Genomic DNA, 16483 nt, shown 5'->3' with positions numbered 1-16483 from the left:
TCAGATTAATCGTTGTTGGTCGGAAACATACCAGAGGAGGAAAATATCTGAGGCAGCGATCTAAGAAGAGGCACAGTGCTGTCTTTTTTCTACATCTGTGTCTTGTTTGTTTTGTTCATTTGGGGTCATTGCTCCGTATTCAGAGACTGAAAAGACTTGATGTGCTGTGACCTACAAAAACTGGAAGAGCTGTGCGGCTGTTTTTTATTTGCTGCAGTGACTGAAAGATGAGATGCAGCGCAGACTTTGTGGAGCTGATAAACACACAGTGGTGCAAGAGATTCTAAGGCTGATAAAAAAAAAAACATTCAGCAAATACCAGTTTATTAAACAGACAGTTTTAAATGAAGTATTTCTATATGAGTATGTGCAGATAAGACGGTTCACAGGCCTAGCGTGATGTTGTCTACGGTGATCAATATATATGAGCGCAGAAATTCTGATGATGATCGTTTGTCAACCAGGCTGCACTTTATGCACAAACTCATACTTTATGTATGCATCTGTGAACACACAGAGTGGGTGGATGACTTCACCCACTCTGCACATGCACAGAGTGGGTGAAGTCATCCACACATCACAATATGACATCATCACATGACAAAATGACATTCATATCTTTAAATAAAGAAACTGTGCTCACTCAGTTTCCTTCATGCATATATCAGAATGTTTGGCTACATGTCCTTTCAAAATAAAAGTTTAACGTCCTCTTCAGTCTGCAGTCAGGAGAAAATCTGTGCAGGCAAACGAACATTGTTTAAATCCACAGAAATTTATTTAAATCCTAGTTGTGATCCCAAAGGTACAGTGCGTTACTGTGTGCATAAAATAATGGACATTTCCATTTGAGGACACAATACAGCCTTAAAACATAACATGAGTTTGAATATTTAATTCATTGAACTTTAAACAGCCCAACAAATGGGATGTGAGAGCTGCACAATTAACTGAGTATTAATCTTGATCCAGGGTTCCCACAGTCATGGAAAGGCTGGAAAAGTCATGGAATTTCATTATCCCATTTTCCAGGCTTGGAAGTCATGGAATTTTCTTGTGTATTAATATAATTGTTACAGTAATCATCGGTTACTCCACGTAATGTAACACAACCGCAAATTATATGTCAAAGATACACCTTTCTACCACTAATTCGCAAACCTGGTGGAAATTCTCATGGAAGAATCTGATTAGTTTCCTTATTACACCAAAACTGAAAAGAAAGCATCTCCATAGTTGCCAGAAGTGTTGGCGAGAGGGCGGGTCTTTTGATGTAGACCACTCTCAGACCTCTTAGAGAGCTGATCTGAGCTCAGTTTGCTTCAAGTCCACGGTGCGGTTCACTTAACCTGCGCCTTGTGAACACAAAGCGCTCCAGGTTGGATTTGCTCTTTGCCTTGTATTTAGCCTTCTAGATCACATGCTGTTGTATTGGGACGCCTGAAAAAAACAGGCAAAACCACGTCGGCCTATAATGCTTGCAAGGACGCAGGATGAGGAGTAGTTTGGTTCACAGAAGATACTGCACGTCTCCAGATATGGAGTGTGGAATATATCAAACGGCAAGAGTCTACAGCACAGAAATGCGAAGGTTCTCTTCCAATATTAAGTACATCTGAAAGAGTGGTGCTTCATAACCTCACTGCAGTGACACGTCAAAGTAAAAACAAAACTACAACAATTTATATGTATAGGCTATAGTGTGAACAGAAAGAGGACTGAGACCCCATCAGAGCTGAGAGTCTGAGTCCTGGGGTCCTCTTTGAAATGAGCTGATAATGTGAACACAAAAAGAATGGAGTGGTTTTTCTGTCGGTCCATTTTTTGGTGCACTTTAAGAAGACTGAGGTTGGTTTGTTTTAAAAGGACTATATGTGAAAACACCCTATATAACCCTTACTGATGGAAAGATTTGTATATTAGCAGAAATGTAGCACAACATGGAGGTGAAAGCAGTGCTCTCTTTATTCAAATGTGACATATTGTGTCATAAAACATATTTTGAACCTAAAATGAATGAATTGTGAATCAAAGTATAATTGTGATAAATAATCGTGATCTGAATATTCCTCAAATTGTGCATGTTTGGGGATTAGAATCTGAATAACAGGGGTTATTTTTATTAGCAATGCTTCAGCTAACTCCACATATGACTGTATTTTATACTCTGACTTCCTGTCTGTGCTCATTACGTCTCTTTTGCCTCATGCAGATGGAGAATGGCTGCATCCTGAACAGTACTTACCCAGGAGGCTGCGCTCTGCCCAATAGAAACGGAGTGGCGCCCCCTACTGTCCAGATGCCCGTACCTGAGACCTTGTCCAGCCTCCCTGACCCGCCAGCCACCGGCTTCTACCTCTGACCAGCTGACCAGGACCAGTCATGCAGCAGGACTCTGTGAACGGCCAGAAACACACAATGACTGGACCAGCCTTATACTAGATAACACAACAAACAAAGCTGAATAAACGTAGGCCTATATGTTTTTTTTTCTTTCTTTTGTTTCCAATTTGTAATTTTTTTTTTTCAAGTCATATTATCATATGAGTCCTTTGTTTACAATAATGCAGTCAAGAGTGCTCAGTGGAGTCTATTTTAAGTAATACAGAGAGGTTGATGTGAGTTTTTCAAGATGAGTTTCACAAATCTGCATTCAGATACAACACGAAGCAGAATTTAGAAGATTATATGAAATTTTATTCAACATTTAAATCTAAAATCCCATCATTTCATGCAGCAGTTTGTTACATTTTGTACGCAGGAAGAAATGTCTTCAAAAAAATCAGATGTACTTGGTTAATACTGGGTGTTACTGGTGAAACAGACACTAGTTTACTAGTGGATGCTGAATATAGACCAGTAGGAGATATTTTAATAGCTCAGTCAATCAACAGAAAATTATCGATTAATCATCTTAGTCATTTTCCAAGCAGAAATACCAAACAGTCACAGGTCCAGCTTCTCAGATATCAGGATTTGCTGCTTTTTTTCGTCCTATATTGAATTAAATTGAACATCTTTGAGCGTTAGACTGTCGGTCAGAGACATCTGAGGACATCTTGTTCGGTTCTGTTGAATTGAGTCCAGCATTTTTCAACATTTTCAGCATTTTAGAGATGAAACAATTCTGCTCTACACAGGGTACCAGCAGTAACTAGGATCTCAGTTTTTCGACAGTCCAGCCAAATGTGATATAGTTAGAAAAGTGGTAATGCACTTGGTAATTTTTATGCTTAAACCCCCGATCAATGATTTGACCTATGACCCTAGAAATGCACTAAAACTGTGTGGTTACTGCAGTCTGCATTTATATTACCTTTAACAGCTACCCTTCTGTGTGGAGTTTGCATGTTCTCCCCGTGTCAGCGTGGGTTTCCTCCAGGTACTCCAGCTTCCTCCCACAGTCCAAAGACATGCAGGTTAATTGGTGACTCTAAATTGTCCGTAGGTGTGAATGTGAGTGTGAATGGTTGTCTGTCTCTATGTGTCAGCCCTGTGATAGTCTGGTGACCTGTCCAGGGTGTACCCTGCCTCTCACCCAATGTCAGCTGGGATAGGCTCCAGCACCCCCCAACAGGATAAGCGGTTAAAGAAAATGAATGAATGAGTGTTTTAAAAGTAGTAACAGAGAAAATTTAAAGTAACCCTCACGGATTATTTTGTCGTGATATTCACTTCATCAGGTTTGACCGAAATTACTTGACATCACGGATCTTGCTATGGTTGTAGTCATGGTAACAATTATTTTGTTGCTGGCATCCTTCACACGTCACCGTAATATGCTTATACATAATTTCAGCTTGATTCAACTGATGTTAAACTATCAAACACAGCCCTCTCTGGGGGGTACGCCTCAGACATTTTCCAACAACACGGATGCAGGTGGGCGGAGAGCCATGCTGTAGATGTGAGATTTTGATACACTGCCGCCTACAGTTTGGGAGAATATTGGTTTTGTATAAAAGATCCAGACATTTCCTTGTCAGGAAACCGCATCAGCTCATGTCTGTGCAAAAAGCATAACTGGGCCTCTACTGTGATTTTCCTTGGCCCAGTTGAATCCTACTGTAACTCTCCAGGACCCCAAATCAGACTGCAGTAACTTCATTTACCATTTACTGGTTTGCCTTGGGTTTTGGTTGGAAAGTGTAGTCAGTGCATTTTTTACAGCTTATTTTCTCTACAGACTGCAATAGAACGAGATTGAATCAGAAAATGTTGTCACAAGATAAAACACATATTCAAGGGTTTAACTTTAGTCATAACTCAATTTTAACCAAACTTTTAGTTGCTGTGGCGAGCCTTTTGTAGGGCAGAATTGATCAAAACAATAACCAGCATGTTAATTGATTATAGGATCATTGTGTAAGAACAGATGCAGAGGGACTGAAGTCGTTGTATGTCTCCACTTCATGAATGTACAGAGAAATATTTGTGTCTGAGCATCAAATGCAGTTCTTTGTCCTGTTTTTTTTCCCCACCAGTTTCTAATGATTATATTGTTGTAGGGTCAGAATCATTTGGTTCACTTTGTATCTGAACGCACCATAAAACACACACACACACACACACACACTCTTATCCCTGTCGGTGCAACTCCAACTTCTGTTTGTTTTGTTTTGAGTTACTGGCAGTCGACCGCATCGCTCCTAGTTTTCCATCATGCTACAAGAATGTAATCTCTCAGCGTTCAGTGATTTCTTTGTTGAGCTCGTCAACAATGAGATTAATCCGTAAATGTTTGAAAAAAAGTCTAGAATATGGAAATTATGGCGTAGAAATATCCTGCACTTTATTTCAGGCACCCACTTAATGCAGATGTGTAGTCAGGGATAAAGACGACCTGTTTATCTTTGAAGCTACTGATGCAACATGGACCAGTTTTGCATTTTTTTTTTTTTTACTTTGAGGCACATTTCAGGTGATGGGTTAATGTCCTCACAAGCACAAACACTTCTATACAATTGTTAGTGTCATTTTTATCTTTTTCCACTTGAATTATTATTTGTTTGTCGTCGATAATCTTGGACCTCTGGATGAGTTTTCTTTCTTTTATTTGGGTTGAAAAGTTGAACTGACTTGATTAGAAGAATTTTAATTTTCTGTATTTATTCATGTCCTGCAGCAAGTACGCAGTCTTGATTGTTTTGAAGTTGATGTGAAAGACATTCTCTTGTACAAAACAAAAAAACTAAAAAAAAAGAAAATGTATCGCTTTGTCATCCTCTTAGCTAAGCAGTGGTTGCACTCGCTCTCTCGAGGGAATCAGTGAATCCAGACACAACTCCATCACAGTACAGCCCGAGTTTCTAAAGGAAGAGTCTGACATCTTTGAGGAGTACTCGAGGTCGACTGAAATAGATTTGTCTCAGTATTACTTGTGTGAACAGATTGACAGTCCATGTGTTAATGTGTGATCTGTAAATATAAAACACCTTCCACAAATGCAAACACAGATATGTAAAGTCGCAAAAAAATATTTTGCAAATATAAAACAAACACAAGTATCCGTTCAAAAGTTATTAATGTCTGGAACAATTTATTTGTAAATTAATGAAATGTATTCACTATGGCTGTCAATTCTCATAGGTTGGTCAATATGCTCTTGTCCATCCCAAGTCTCATTGGTAAGACAGTTGCTGGTGTTACTGTAATAAGGCCGAGTGTACATCAAAGTGTTTCTTTTCCCAGCTGAAACAGCAGTTGTTGTTCAGCACTTGTATTTGTCCTCTGTGACAGTTGGTCTTTGTGGTATTAGTCCTGCCCTTTCTTTACTGTAATTGGACTGCTGGTGATGTCGCACAAGACATTCAGTGTCAGATTTGCTGACACGGTGTTTTCACACCTGCCCTGTCTGGTTCGGTTCAATCAAACTCAAGTTCCTTTGGCCCCCTAAGTGCTGTTCGTTTGGGCAGGTGTGAACACAGCAATCACACTCAGGCGCACACCAAAACAATTTGATCGAGACCTTCTTGAAGAGGTGGTCTCAGAATGTCGATCTGAACCAACTGCAGTCACATGACACATTGTTTGGGTTAAACATGAGCATGTTACAGTCCTGGAGGATTATTAATGTGCACCTCCTCCTGTACTGCCTTAATATGCACATTCAGCACATCCAATGCATCAAAACATTGTTTTCTAGTTGGAGCCGCGCCTCGTTTTCAAACTGTATGGTTTGACTAAAATGAACAATGACAGCAATATAGTCCACGATGAGCAGCGCTAAAATCAACCTGCGTAGTTGTCCCTCCATTGTGACATTAGAAAGTGTCACATTTATCTTGCAAGTGTACTCTTCTTCAACGTTTGCTTTACTTCCTGGATTTTTCCCACATGGAAATTCTGACCAATCAAGAGCAGCTTTCTCACACAAGGCATTTGATCTGGTCCGCTTGTAAATGCTGCCGTGAGAACATGAACCAACTCTAGGCAATTATACAACTGTGTAACTAAATTAGTCCCTGATTCAGACCAAAGGAGACAACTCTAGGTCTGAAAGCACCCGGACTCTCCATAAAGACATTGCAGTTCAAGGCTGGATTATAAAACTTCTGAAAGGAATAGGATCACACTGGAGCCCTTGTTGGCGCGGCAGGATGGCTAACGCTAGAACAGGTGGAATTTCAGTCGACATAGATATTCTTTGGTTGATTACAGCCCTAGTATTTACAGATTTTTGTATTTGGAAAATAGTTTTTTGATTTTCAGATCTTATTTTGTATTTGTGGAGGGTGTTTTGCATTCACAGATTACACACTAACACACAGATTGTCGAGCTGTTCACACAGATAATATTGAGACAAATCTATCTCCATACAGAGGTGAAACTTTACCGATCTTCTCACCTGACAAAATGTGAGACTTTTCCTTTTAAATTGCAGAAAACTTGGGCGATATATCAGGTCAGTAATTTCAGGTCTTCACAGCATCTCAGCGCAGTTACCGAATGGCAAACACTGAAAAACCAAATGTGAGTATTAAACAGAGATCTCTACTGGAAGGATACAGATCTGAATGTTTCTTGTACATAGCAAAATGAACCGGATAATGATGCAGAGTAGAATTATTTCATGGCGAAGAGATGCTGAAAAGAGATTTCCATTTAATTGTTCGAATAATGTCATTACTATTGGTATTAATATTATTGTTCTATGTTTTATGTTGAAATGTGATACACACGTGGTTACATGTCATTCGAATTGACTCGTTTCTTTCCCTTTCTTTTTACTACAGCGGAAATGTTTGCTATATTTAATATGATTGATGTGACTTATTAACAATGTGAAAAAAGATGTGTATATAAAGGCAAACAAGCTTTGACAAATACAGGTATGTACATAGTTTTACGTCAAGTCACTCATTTCAAGCACTATTTTTAAAACACATGCTTATCAAACTCCTTTGTTGATTCTTTTTTTTTTTTTTTTGGTTTGGTTTTTAATTGTAAATAGTACTCTCATCACAAAACACTGGACTCTATGACAGCCTGAAAATGGTGCCATACTACTGAGACTTGTTTAATAGGCTATAATGTTGGAGAGTTTAATTTTGTCTTTTCTTTAGCCACAGTAACGTTAACATGCTAACAGGACAAGGTGTAGGTGTTGCAGATTTGACCCATGTCCTTTGACTGCTTGTTTCAAATGTGTTATTTTCTTCCTTTGAAATAAAGGATTTCTTCAATCACAAAAGTGAAAAAACACAAACATCTTGCAAGCATATAACTCTGACCACTCCATGCGTCTCCCTCTCTGAGCCCTCCGGTTTTCTACGCACTCAGACAGCAAACAGCAAACAGCAGGGATCTCCAACCTGTGTCAGTGACTCCTTACTGTGGACCCCTGACATGTAAAGGTGCTATGTGTAGCATTTTAACATCAATAAATCATTACCACATTAACCCTGAGGAGTCTGCATGATTACTGGAAACAAAACCACTGACATTATTTATACAAGATGAAGAACTCAGTTGTCCTACAGAGTGGGAAATTTGTCTTGGGCCCAACACCCATACTGCAGTCATAGAAATACAGCTTAGAACATATTACATAGAGAAATCAACATTATACCCAACATAGTGATAAGAAACACAAAAAGATAAATAAATAATCGATGACATCATACGCTAAAAATACCTCTACACAAATGCAAATCAGCACATCATCATAATCCAGTGCCAGATCTGGCTTATCCGCCATAGTTTAAAAGCTTTATCGACACAGGTATGAATGAATTTGTAAATCTGTTCAGACTCCTACCAGGGGCAGCAGCTTGTACTGGGTATGCAGTACATGAGAGGAGTCACTGATGATCTCACTTGACTTGGAGCCAATCCCAATTCTCTACCCTTAATCTTACCCCTTGGTTTCAAGTGAACTCGCCAGATAGATTCCACTCAACGATGAAGGGGTAGTGTTGGGGTAGGGCATTTTACCTTCTAACTGGGGTGCCACTTCATGCAAATTAGCGTAACAGACATGTTCACCTACGTCGCATTAATGGCTTCACAGTGAACTCTAGATATTCATGTCGGCTACATCGTGAATTAGCAATTTTCAAGCATTCATATTCTAACTCATCGCTTACAGATAACAATGCTTATGCAGAAACATAATCTTTGCATGCTTATTTGCGAAAATAGTACTTAAAATTGTGCGATGGCTTTCTCATGGAGGCTGCCATCTTCCTGGAAAACTCGCCTGGCTGGATAGTTTAGCAATGCATCCTGGGAAATTCAATCTTCCCCTCAGTTAAGATGGGTTCGCAAGTGTGCATCACACGGCCCTTCAAATTAAGTGGGGATTTTAAGGGCTGAAAAGCACTTCCCTAATGTTTGGGACACCCTAGCCCTTTGCGGGAATGTGCAAAAACAAGGGTTAGGGCCAATTTTGAGGGGAAGTGTGAGTATTGGGACGCACCCTTAAAGTAGCCTGTTCAAAAATAGTCTGCACGGAAATGTGCTCTTCAACAGCTATTAACTTCCACACAATATGGACCAATCGAAACAGTTTGTTTTTTGACTGCACAGAGAGGTTGCTGAGCCAAGCTGTGATACTACACCTGATCAGGCTCTCAAAGACTTTCAACTTTTGGTTTATAGAAGACACATCTTCACACAGAGTTGATCAGGTTGTTGATTGTAGCCTGTGGACTGTTGGCTCACTCCTCAATGGCTCTGTGAAGTTGCTGGATACTGTCGAGAAGTGGAAAATGCTGTCGTACACGTTGATACAGACCAAGACGCTCAATGGGTGACATGTCTGGTGAGTATGCAAGCCATGTAAGAACTGGGATGTTTTCAGCTTCCAGGGGTTGTGTTCAGATCCTTGCAACATGGAGCTATGTGTTGTCATGTTGCAACATGAGCTGGCATGACAGTGGGTCTCAGGATCTCGTCATGGTACGTATGTACATTAAAACTGCCAGCGATTAAATGCACCTTTGCAACCTTGTTTGTTGTCCATAAGGTATATCAGCCAATACTTTATAACTCCACTGCCACCATGAGACAAGTCAAGCTACTATGTGCGTCATTATCTGAGCTTCTCTGTGGTTCGTTGTGGTAAATGGTCCAGCCACACATGCATGGTAGTGCATCTGTGTCCCAGGTTCTCTACCAACATGCAGTGCAAGATAGGAGAGGGGCGACCATCATCCGGCCGCACCCCAGATCATCACGAGTGGCTCAACTCACCAACAAAGATCCGCGGCACTATAGTATTGTTACATCTAGGTGGGATTCTGACTTAGAGGTGTTCAGTCATGATCCCACAGATGGTAGCTTCACTGCAGTCTAACTTTGAACAGAAAGCTGTTTACAGCTCACATGTCAGTCCAGGAATCGCTGGGTTTCACCCCAGCTGAGCTGTCTCTTTGAATAAAAGTCAGTTTGTGAGCATTTGCATCATGCCTGTTCCTTGAAGAGCCTCTTACTTTGCTTTCAAACAAACAGACTCCTGCATCCTCGTAGCTGCTGTTGATGGAGCCAGCCTGACATAACAGACGCTGCCCCCTTACTTCACTGTAATTCATTGTGACCGGCAGGCTGCCAGAGGGGAGCAGTGGTAGTATGAAGAGACGAGAAAGGACACACAGTCACAATATGGTCTTTACACTGTCGCAGGCTTCTTACACATCAGTAACCCACTTTGTCACACACACACAAACACTGTTATTTATATCACCGGTGGTGCGGCAAAAGATGAGCAACATGGGAATTATTTTATGGCAAATCATAATTAAAAATGACTGTTTAAAGAGGAGGAGATCCATGTTAAACTGTTGTTATCATCCATTCTAATGCAGGAAATATACTTCTGCGTCAAATCGACATCTATGTAGAACCTACGCCGTACCGTACGCTGTACCCTGCACCGTACCCTACACTGTAGCCTGACGTGCACCTCCCCAGAAATGTAACTACATGGCACAGTGACGCAGACGTCCTGTCTATCTCTGTAAGCTGACACCATTTCCCTCAGTGGAAACAAAGCTTTTATTTACTTAATTTCACAGATAATAAACAATAAACAGTGAAGACAATAAAGCCTCCACAAAAATAGCATTTTAAGTCTTGTGTGTGATTTATCCTGGCTTCATATGAGCACAGGAGATCTCTGCTCGTCACTAGGCTAATTTATACAATGTAAAATGCCATAGGCTTGTGCTAATAACTTTAGCATGTTATATTTGTTTGGAAAACGTGTTTAGCATAAGACAGTTGTTTTGTCAGTGAACCTTGTGAGTTGTAATGGAGCCGAATTTTGAATGTTACCTTTGTTAAATGTTGCTGTTATCCCTGAAAAGTCGGCTAGCCACTAGGCTAATTTATACAATGTAAAATGCCATAGGCTTGTGCTAATAACATTAGCATGTTGTATCTGTGGGAAAATGTGTCCAGATAAAGACAAATGTTTGTCTGTGAATGCTGCGAGTTATAGTGAAGCTGATTTGTGTACTTGTGTTTGAGACTGTCTCTATTAAGCCATGTTTAATGTGTGTTCAATGTGTGTTTAATGTGTGTTTTAAATCAACTAAACTTTACAGCACTTCACAGAAACCCCACCGCCGACTTGTGTTTTGGAGGTGTAACTGCAGAGTGACACAGACACACCACCGCATAAGTAGAAATGCTCACAACGGTGTCCCACAGGAGCTCAGCCAAGTCAACTTTAGAAGATCTGATCTGTTTATCAGACCACAAATGAGACAAGAATTAGTTCAGTAGCCACCCTATGGTCCCTCCGACTCGCTCCCTGCTGCTGTGGACTGCTTTCCCAAGAGGAGAGCAGTAATCAGCTGTGGAGACAGACCTAAAGTCAGTGGCTGTAGTGGCTCGAATTGGGCTAAGGCAGCAACAGAAAGTTTGCTCATCAGGCAGGGGGTAGGGGCTGTCCCGTTCCCTGGAGCTGGGGTTTGCACTGGCTGGATTTATGTTGTTGTGGCGTCTGTCTCTGGAGCTGCTGCCTGCTCTCCTCCCAGTGAGGGGGTCTGTTGCGGCGAGGAGAGAGGCGGAGAACACTGTGATGCGAGGCTACAGCTAACGTTCGTTATTTTAATTTATTTACTTTGTTTATTGTCAGGCTCTCTGTTAGACTCTCGTTTTGATAAGCCAGTCTTCCTTTTTTGGGGCTGCTTTGCAGTGAAGGCAGTTGTTGCCAATACTGGAATAGCAACCTTCGTGCACATGCATCTGCATCTGTACAGCCAATAGGAACGCCCTCTTTGAAATGACCTGTGTTTGGCCAAAGTCTCCTGGCACAGGTTAGACTGTCTAAAGCCTGAAAACAGAGCCAAGAGGAGGTGCAGAAGACTAGTTTTCTCTCAGACCGCTTAAATTCTAAAATGCTCAAAGTTTAATATGGGATTTTTGCTCAATGATGCCAAAATAAGACAGCCCAGCTTCAAAGTAAATTCTGTTTCACAGTGTTCAGATATCTTGCTTTAAATCTCTGAAGCTGCACCAGAAACTAATCATTTGTTCCTTGCTAAGTAAAACAGAAACAGAGGCATAATCCCCTTGGCAGAGGAACACAAGTGCAGTATCTGAATTTGATTTAAACCCCATACAGCAAATCAGCAGCTCAGTAGTCTATGTAAAACATGATTTCACTCAGCGCATAATGGGGTTTTTGCATCTAAATTTTTCCAGAAACTTACGCTGAGGGCTCAGTGAGTAGAAACAGCTGAGGCACATGAGAGAGATTTAAGTCTGAACCAAAACACAAGTCATCTAAGTCGACAAGTTACCCCTCAGTTAACTAAACTCTGCACTAACTGCAACAGAAAAGCTGAATGCTGCTGTAATCATCTGTCTTAAATTAGATCAGAGATGCTAAATAAAGAGATTTAGTTTTCTATGAATGCGGTCATATTTTAATCCTCAGCCACAGAGAAAGTAATTATGGTAACGTTCAGATTAGCCCGAGGCTCTCTGACATCACTCATTCTTAACGACGGGAGAGGAGGGCAGAAAAAGTCTCAATGCACACATATAATCCTATTATTAGCTCCCCTGGATTTATATTTGACACACAGCCATGGGAAACTTGATCTTGCATCATTATTTCTCAAGATAAAGCCGATAATAGTGAAAATTAATACAAAGATTTTGAGGCGAATGTCAGAGAGAGGCAGTGGAGACGTCACTCTGAGTCTCCTGAGGGCGTAGCAGCATATTTCCAGGGTGAGGCTGGATGGTGGTTGGAGGGGCGGTGGGGGTGAGAGGCGCTGATGCTCTCCTTGTTTATGGAAAGACACATCTCGCCTTATTTCAGTATAACAAGGCAAAAGAAAGAACAATGGGACTTAGTGTGCCCAGGGGATATTGTTAGAGATGTGAGCTTTGTCAGGCTCGCAGACTGCAGACATATTTAGATAATAACTAGCCAATTAGAGTCTCTGTGAAGTCGAGGGAGAAGGGACTGCTGCCTGCCTGGGACGAGTGAATCATCACCCCAGTACATCTGCTTCTCCCCTCTCGGTCTGTCATGATGTCCACACTGTGGTTTTCATGGACGTCAAATAGAGAAAAAAGAGCTGCCAAAGAGAAACATCCTGCGTGCAGAAACATTTCGGTGTACACAGTTTATCTTAATTAGAGGCTGTGAGCATGGAGAGGTGGAGAGGTTTATCTTGAGGACAACAGATCTTCCTCACAGCAGACATTTTGATTAGTCGCAGCAGGAAAAGCCCATCTGTTACTAGTCCTAGAAAGTTAAGTACATTCAAGAGGCAAATTGCAATTGCACTTTTTATTCCTCTATATAGTTACTTCTTACTATTTGGTTTTAAAGGGAGAGTTCAGATATTTTCAAGTGGGGTTGTATGAGGTACTCATCCATAGTCAGTGTATCACCTACAGTACATGTTGGTCAGCACCCTCAGTTTCGCTCTGACATCATACATCAACGTTTAGTCATGGACTTTGAATGTCCAGATACCACGTGCAAGGTACCCTGGGTGCGTTGGTTGTTGATGAATCATATGGAATGCAAACACCACTGTCCCGGGTTAAAGTCGATGTTTGATGGACCCATCTATCATCCCCACCCACCCCACTCAGACTTTTGTCGCCTTAACTTTTGTCCTTTTTCGTCCCACCACGTTTCCCCCAGCAATCTTAAATTCCTTTTTTTCTCAATGAAGTCTGGCACTGAGGAGAGTGTTAATTTTGTGTTTCTCCTACTATATGTCAAAAAATGAAAAGGCTGATTCCAGTCTTGTCTTGGTAATTCACTGTAAAATGTTTTGTGAGATAATATTGCTCTGGTATATCTGATGTCAGGACATTCCTGCAGACCTTCACAGGTGTTTTCACTTACTCCTGCCCGCTCACATCTCTGCTGCGGTCGATGTTGGGTGGAGCTTTGCTGGGAATTACATGAGCTCATGCAACAGGTGCAACAAAACTAACAGGAGAGTGAAGATTAAAGATGTCAACCAATCTCAGGTCTGTACACCCACACAGCCCTGCAGAGCGGTTTAATCAGGTAATTAAGTGAAAGCACCTGTGGGTGCACCGGAGACTGGTACAGGCTTTGAAATATTTGGCTACAGGAATGTTTCTACTTCCTCAGTGCCTCATGGCTAACACGAGTGTGCTGACCTTTAACTGTTTCTGTCACCAAGTTAACACACATGCTTTCTCTGCCATGAATGATCATGACCTGTGTTTCAACCCAGTCGCCAGAAGAACATGTTGGCATTATACGTTTCTGCAGACCACAAATACAACTGTGCATTTCATAAGTATCATATTGTGATGTAGTATATGAGCTGACTTTGATATGGGGAGGTGGAGGGAATGGTGGATGGCAAGACACCGAGGCAAGAGGCTGCCAAGCTGCAGACCACTGTTCAAGACCAACAAAAGCATTTGTTTTTAGCAAGTTATTGTTGAATCTGTCAGTGGTTTTAAGTCACCGAATGTTGGTGTTTTCTGGCAATCCGTCGCTGTGTTTCAACGGGAGATATTACCAAGGAAAGTGGTCATTTTTACAGAGACATCGCTGCTTTTCCAGCGGTGATTGTGCCCCCTGTGCCTGGTATTTCAAGCCAAAACATGATCTTTTCCTAACTGTAAGTAAATGTTTTTGTGCCCAAACCTAACCACACATTTGCCACAGCATTGTTGAAACCTAAATAGACATTTAGTTATAATAAATAATGATAAAGTTTATTCATATAGCACCTTTCATACAAGAAATGCAGCACAAAGTGCTTTACAATTAGGGCAGTATAAGCACTGAGTGCTTCACATGAAAATAGACAGAATGGACATAAAACAGACAAACAAGGCAATTTAATATTAGAGGACATTAAAAACAGTTTAAAACATGGATTAACTGATTCTACAATTTTCATTTAAAAGTGGTGATTAATAAACCTATTAATCGAAATCTCATATTCTTGTGTCACTTTTTCTGCCTTCAGACATCATTAATAATCAGAGCCTATAATTCCCAACAGGCACAGACTCACCAACAGACACTGATTAACCAAATGCCTTCTCCAGAGTTAATCTCACTGCAGGTACAGTCTGTGCCAGGTACGGCCCACAGCTGCCCCAGAATCTACCACCATCCAACTGTGGTGCTGTGAATCAAATAGAGCTCACCACAGTCTTTCTCCATCAAATCCACCACCCACTAATCATAGCAAAACCCATAAATCTTAGTTTATATTTACATTTTTAAATCATAATATTATGTAAATCAAAAAAAGTCATAAAATCTTAGAATTGTAAAACTATATAAATCATAAAATCAAGTAAGATTTTAGAAAAACTGCAGCAGCATGAAGCGTAAAAAAGAGTTTCAGACCTGTTTTAGGAAAGTCAGAGCTAGTTAAAGGCTAAAGTGAACAGATACGTTTTTAGCTACCTTTTAAAAATATTTATTTAAACATACCCACTACAAGTAAGGCACTAATGTAATTCATTCATGTTCTAACAATGCCAACATTTATACTGGCATATAGGTGTTTATTTTTTAAGTCTAGTATCTGCCCTGTGGTACAAGGTCTATTAACAGAATTTCTATCTGATGCAGTGTTTTGCATTAATTTATGTAGATTAAAAATCTTGTTTTATCTTAACTAATTTTGCCTGTTAGTGTCCAAATGTAGCTTGAATGTACTAATTTATTACAGTTATACTTTTATTAAAAACACTTAAATAATTGTACTCTTAACTCTAAACTCTAAACAGACAAAATCAGTGGTCTGAGTCTCCCTCGGTTGTTCACTCTGGGTACTACACTGGGTTTCAAAATGTCTCCTGTCCTTGAAGGACCTGTTCACCCACACAGTGCCACATGAGGTCATCAAAGTCCATGTACCTCAAAATTTGTAAATGTTTAATTTGTCCTAACAGGAGAGTAAGCAATGCCTGTACACGCCCACACAGTCCTGAGGAAAAGTCTAATCAGGCTAAAGAAGTAGAGACACCTGCAAGTGTTAACCAGCCCGGCCACGATCTTCTTATTTTATTTTAAAAGCCTAAAATGTTTTATGTTTTTAAAATGGTCTCTCTGACAAGACCAGAAAATCAGTGAAGCAAAAGATCTTTTACTCCTCTACTATACACGTTATGTAAGTTAAAGATAGTAACACTGAACATATTTTTGCCTCTTTTCGGTGGCAGGAGTCAAAATGAGTCATCCTCAACATGTAGCTGTGTCATGGTTTCAGACTGATGACAGTTGGATAATGTCTCGCTAAAGGAGAAGTCTCATCCTGACATCTTGTAGACTTTATCACAATGCCATGATACACTCAGCCATGACACTGAAAATCTTTTAGACAAGAGTAGTATACACTGTTTGCACTCCAACACAACAAACTATCACCAGCACTCCTCTCTCCAACTCTCACTAACTTTTCCAACATTTTTCTTCTGCAACAAGTTGCCTCACTGTAGATTAATCTGCTCAAAATTCATCCGCACTTCTCTAGAGTGTGCATATAAAAGTGAGGGATA

The 16483-nt window shown here is 40.5% G+C and overlaps 1 protein-coding gene across 1 annotated transcript in view; it reads left to right on the top strand.

Moving 5' to 3' along the window:
- The window catches only part of LOC117251540 (aryl hydrocarbon receptor-like), a 68488-nt gene extending 60585 nt beyond the window's left edge, over nucleotides 1–7903 (top strand). Inside the window, exon 11 of the mRNA XM_033617950.2 lies at nucleotides 2213–7903. Within this exon, the coding sequence (XP_033473841.1) occupies nucleotides 2213–2362 (150 nt within the window). The 3' untranslated portion in view covers nucleotides 2363–7903. The remainder of the gene's footprint in view (nucleotides 1–2212) is intronic.
- The last annotated feature ends 8580 nt before the right edge of the window (nucleotides 7904–16483 follow it).

This window comes from Epinephelus lanceolatus, chromosome 14 (genome assembly GCF_041903045.1).
Source record: "Epinephelus lanceolatus isolate andai-2023 chromosome 14, ASM4190304v1, whole genome shotgun sequence".
Taxonomy (NCBI): Eukaryota; Metazoa; Chordata; class Actinopteri; order Perciformes; family Serranidae; genus Epinephelus; species Epinephelus lanceolatus.
This window is presented reverse-complemented; position numbering and strand designations above follow the sequence as displayed.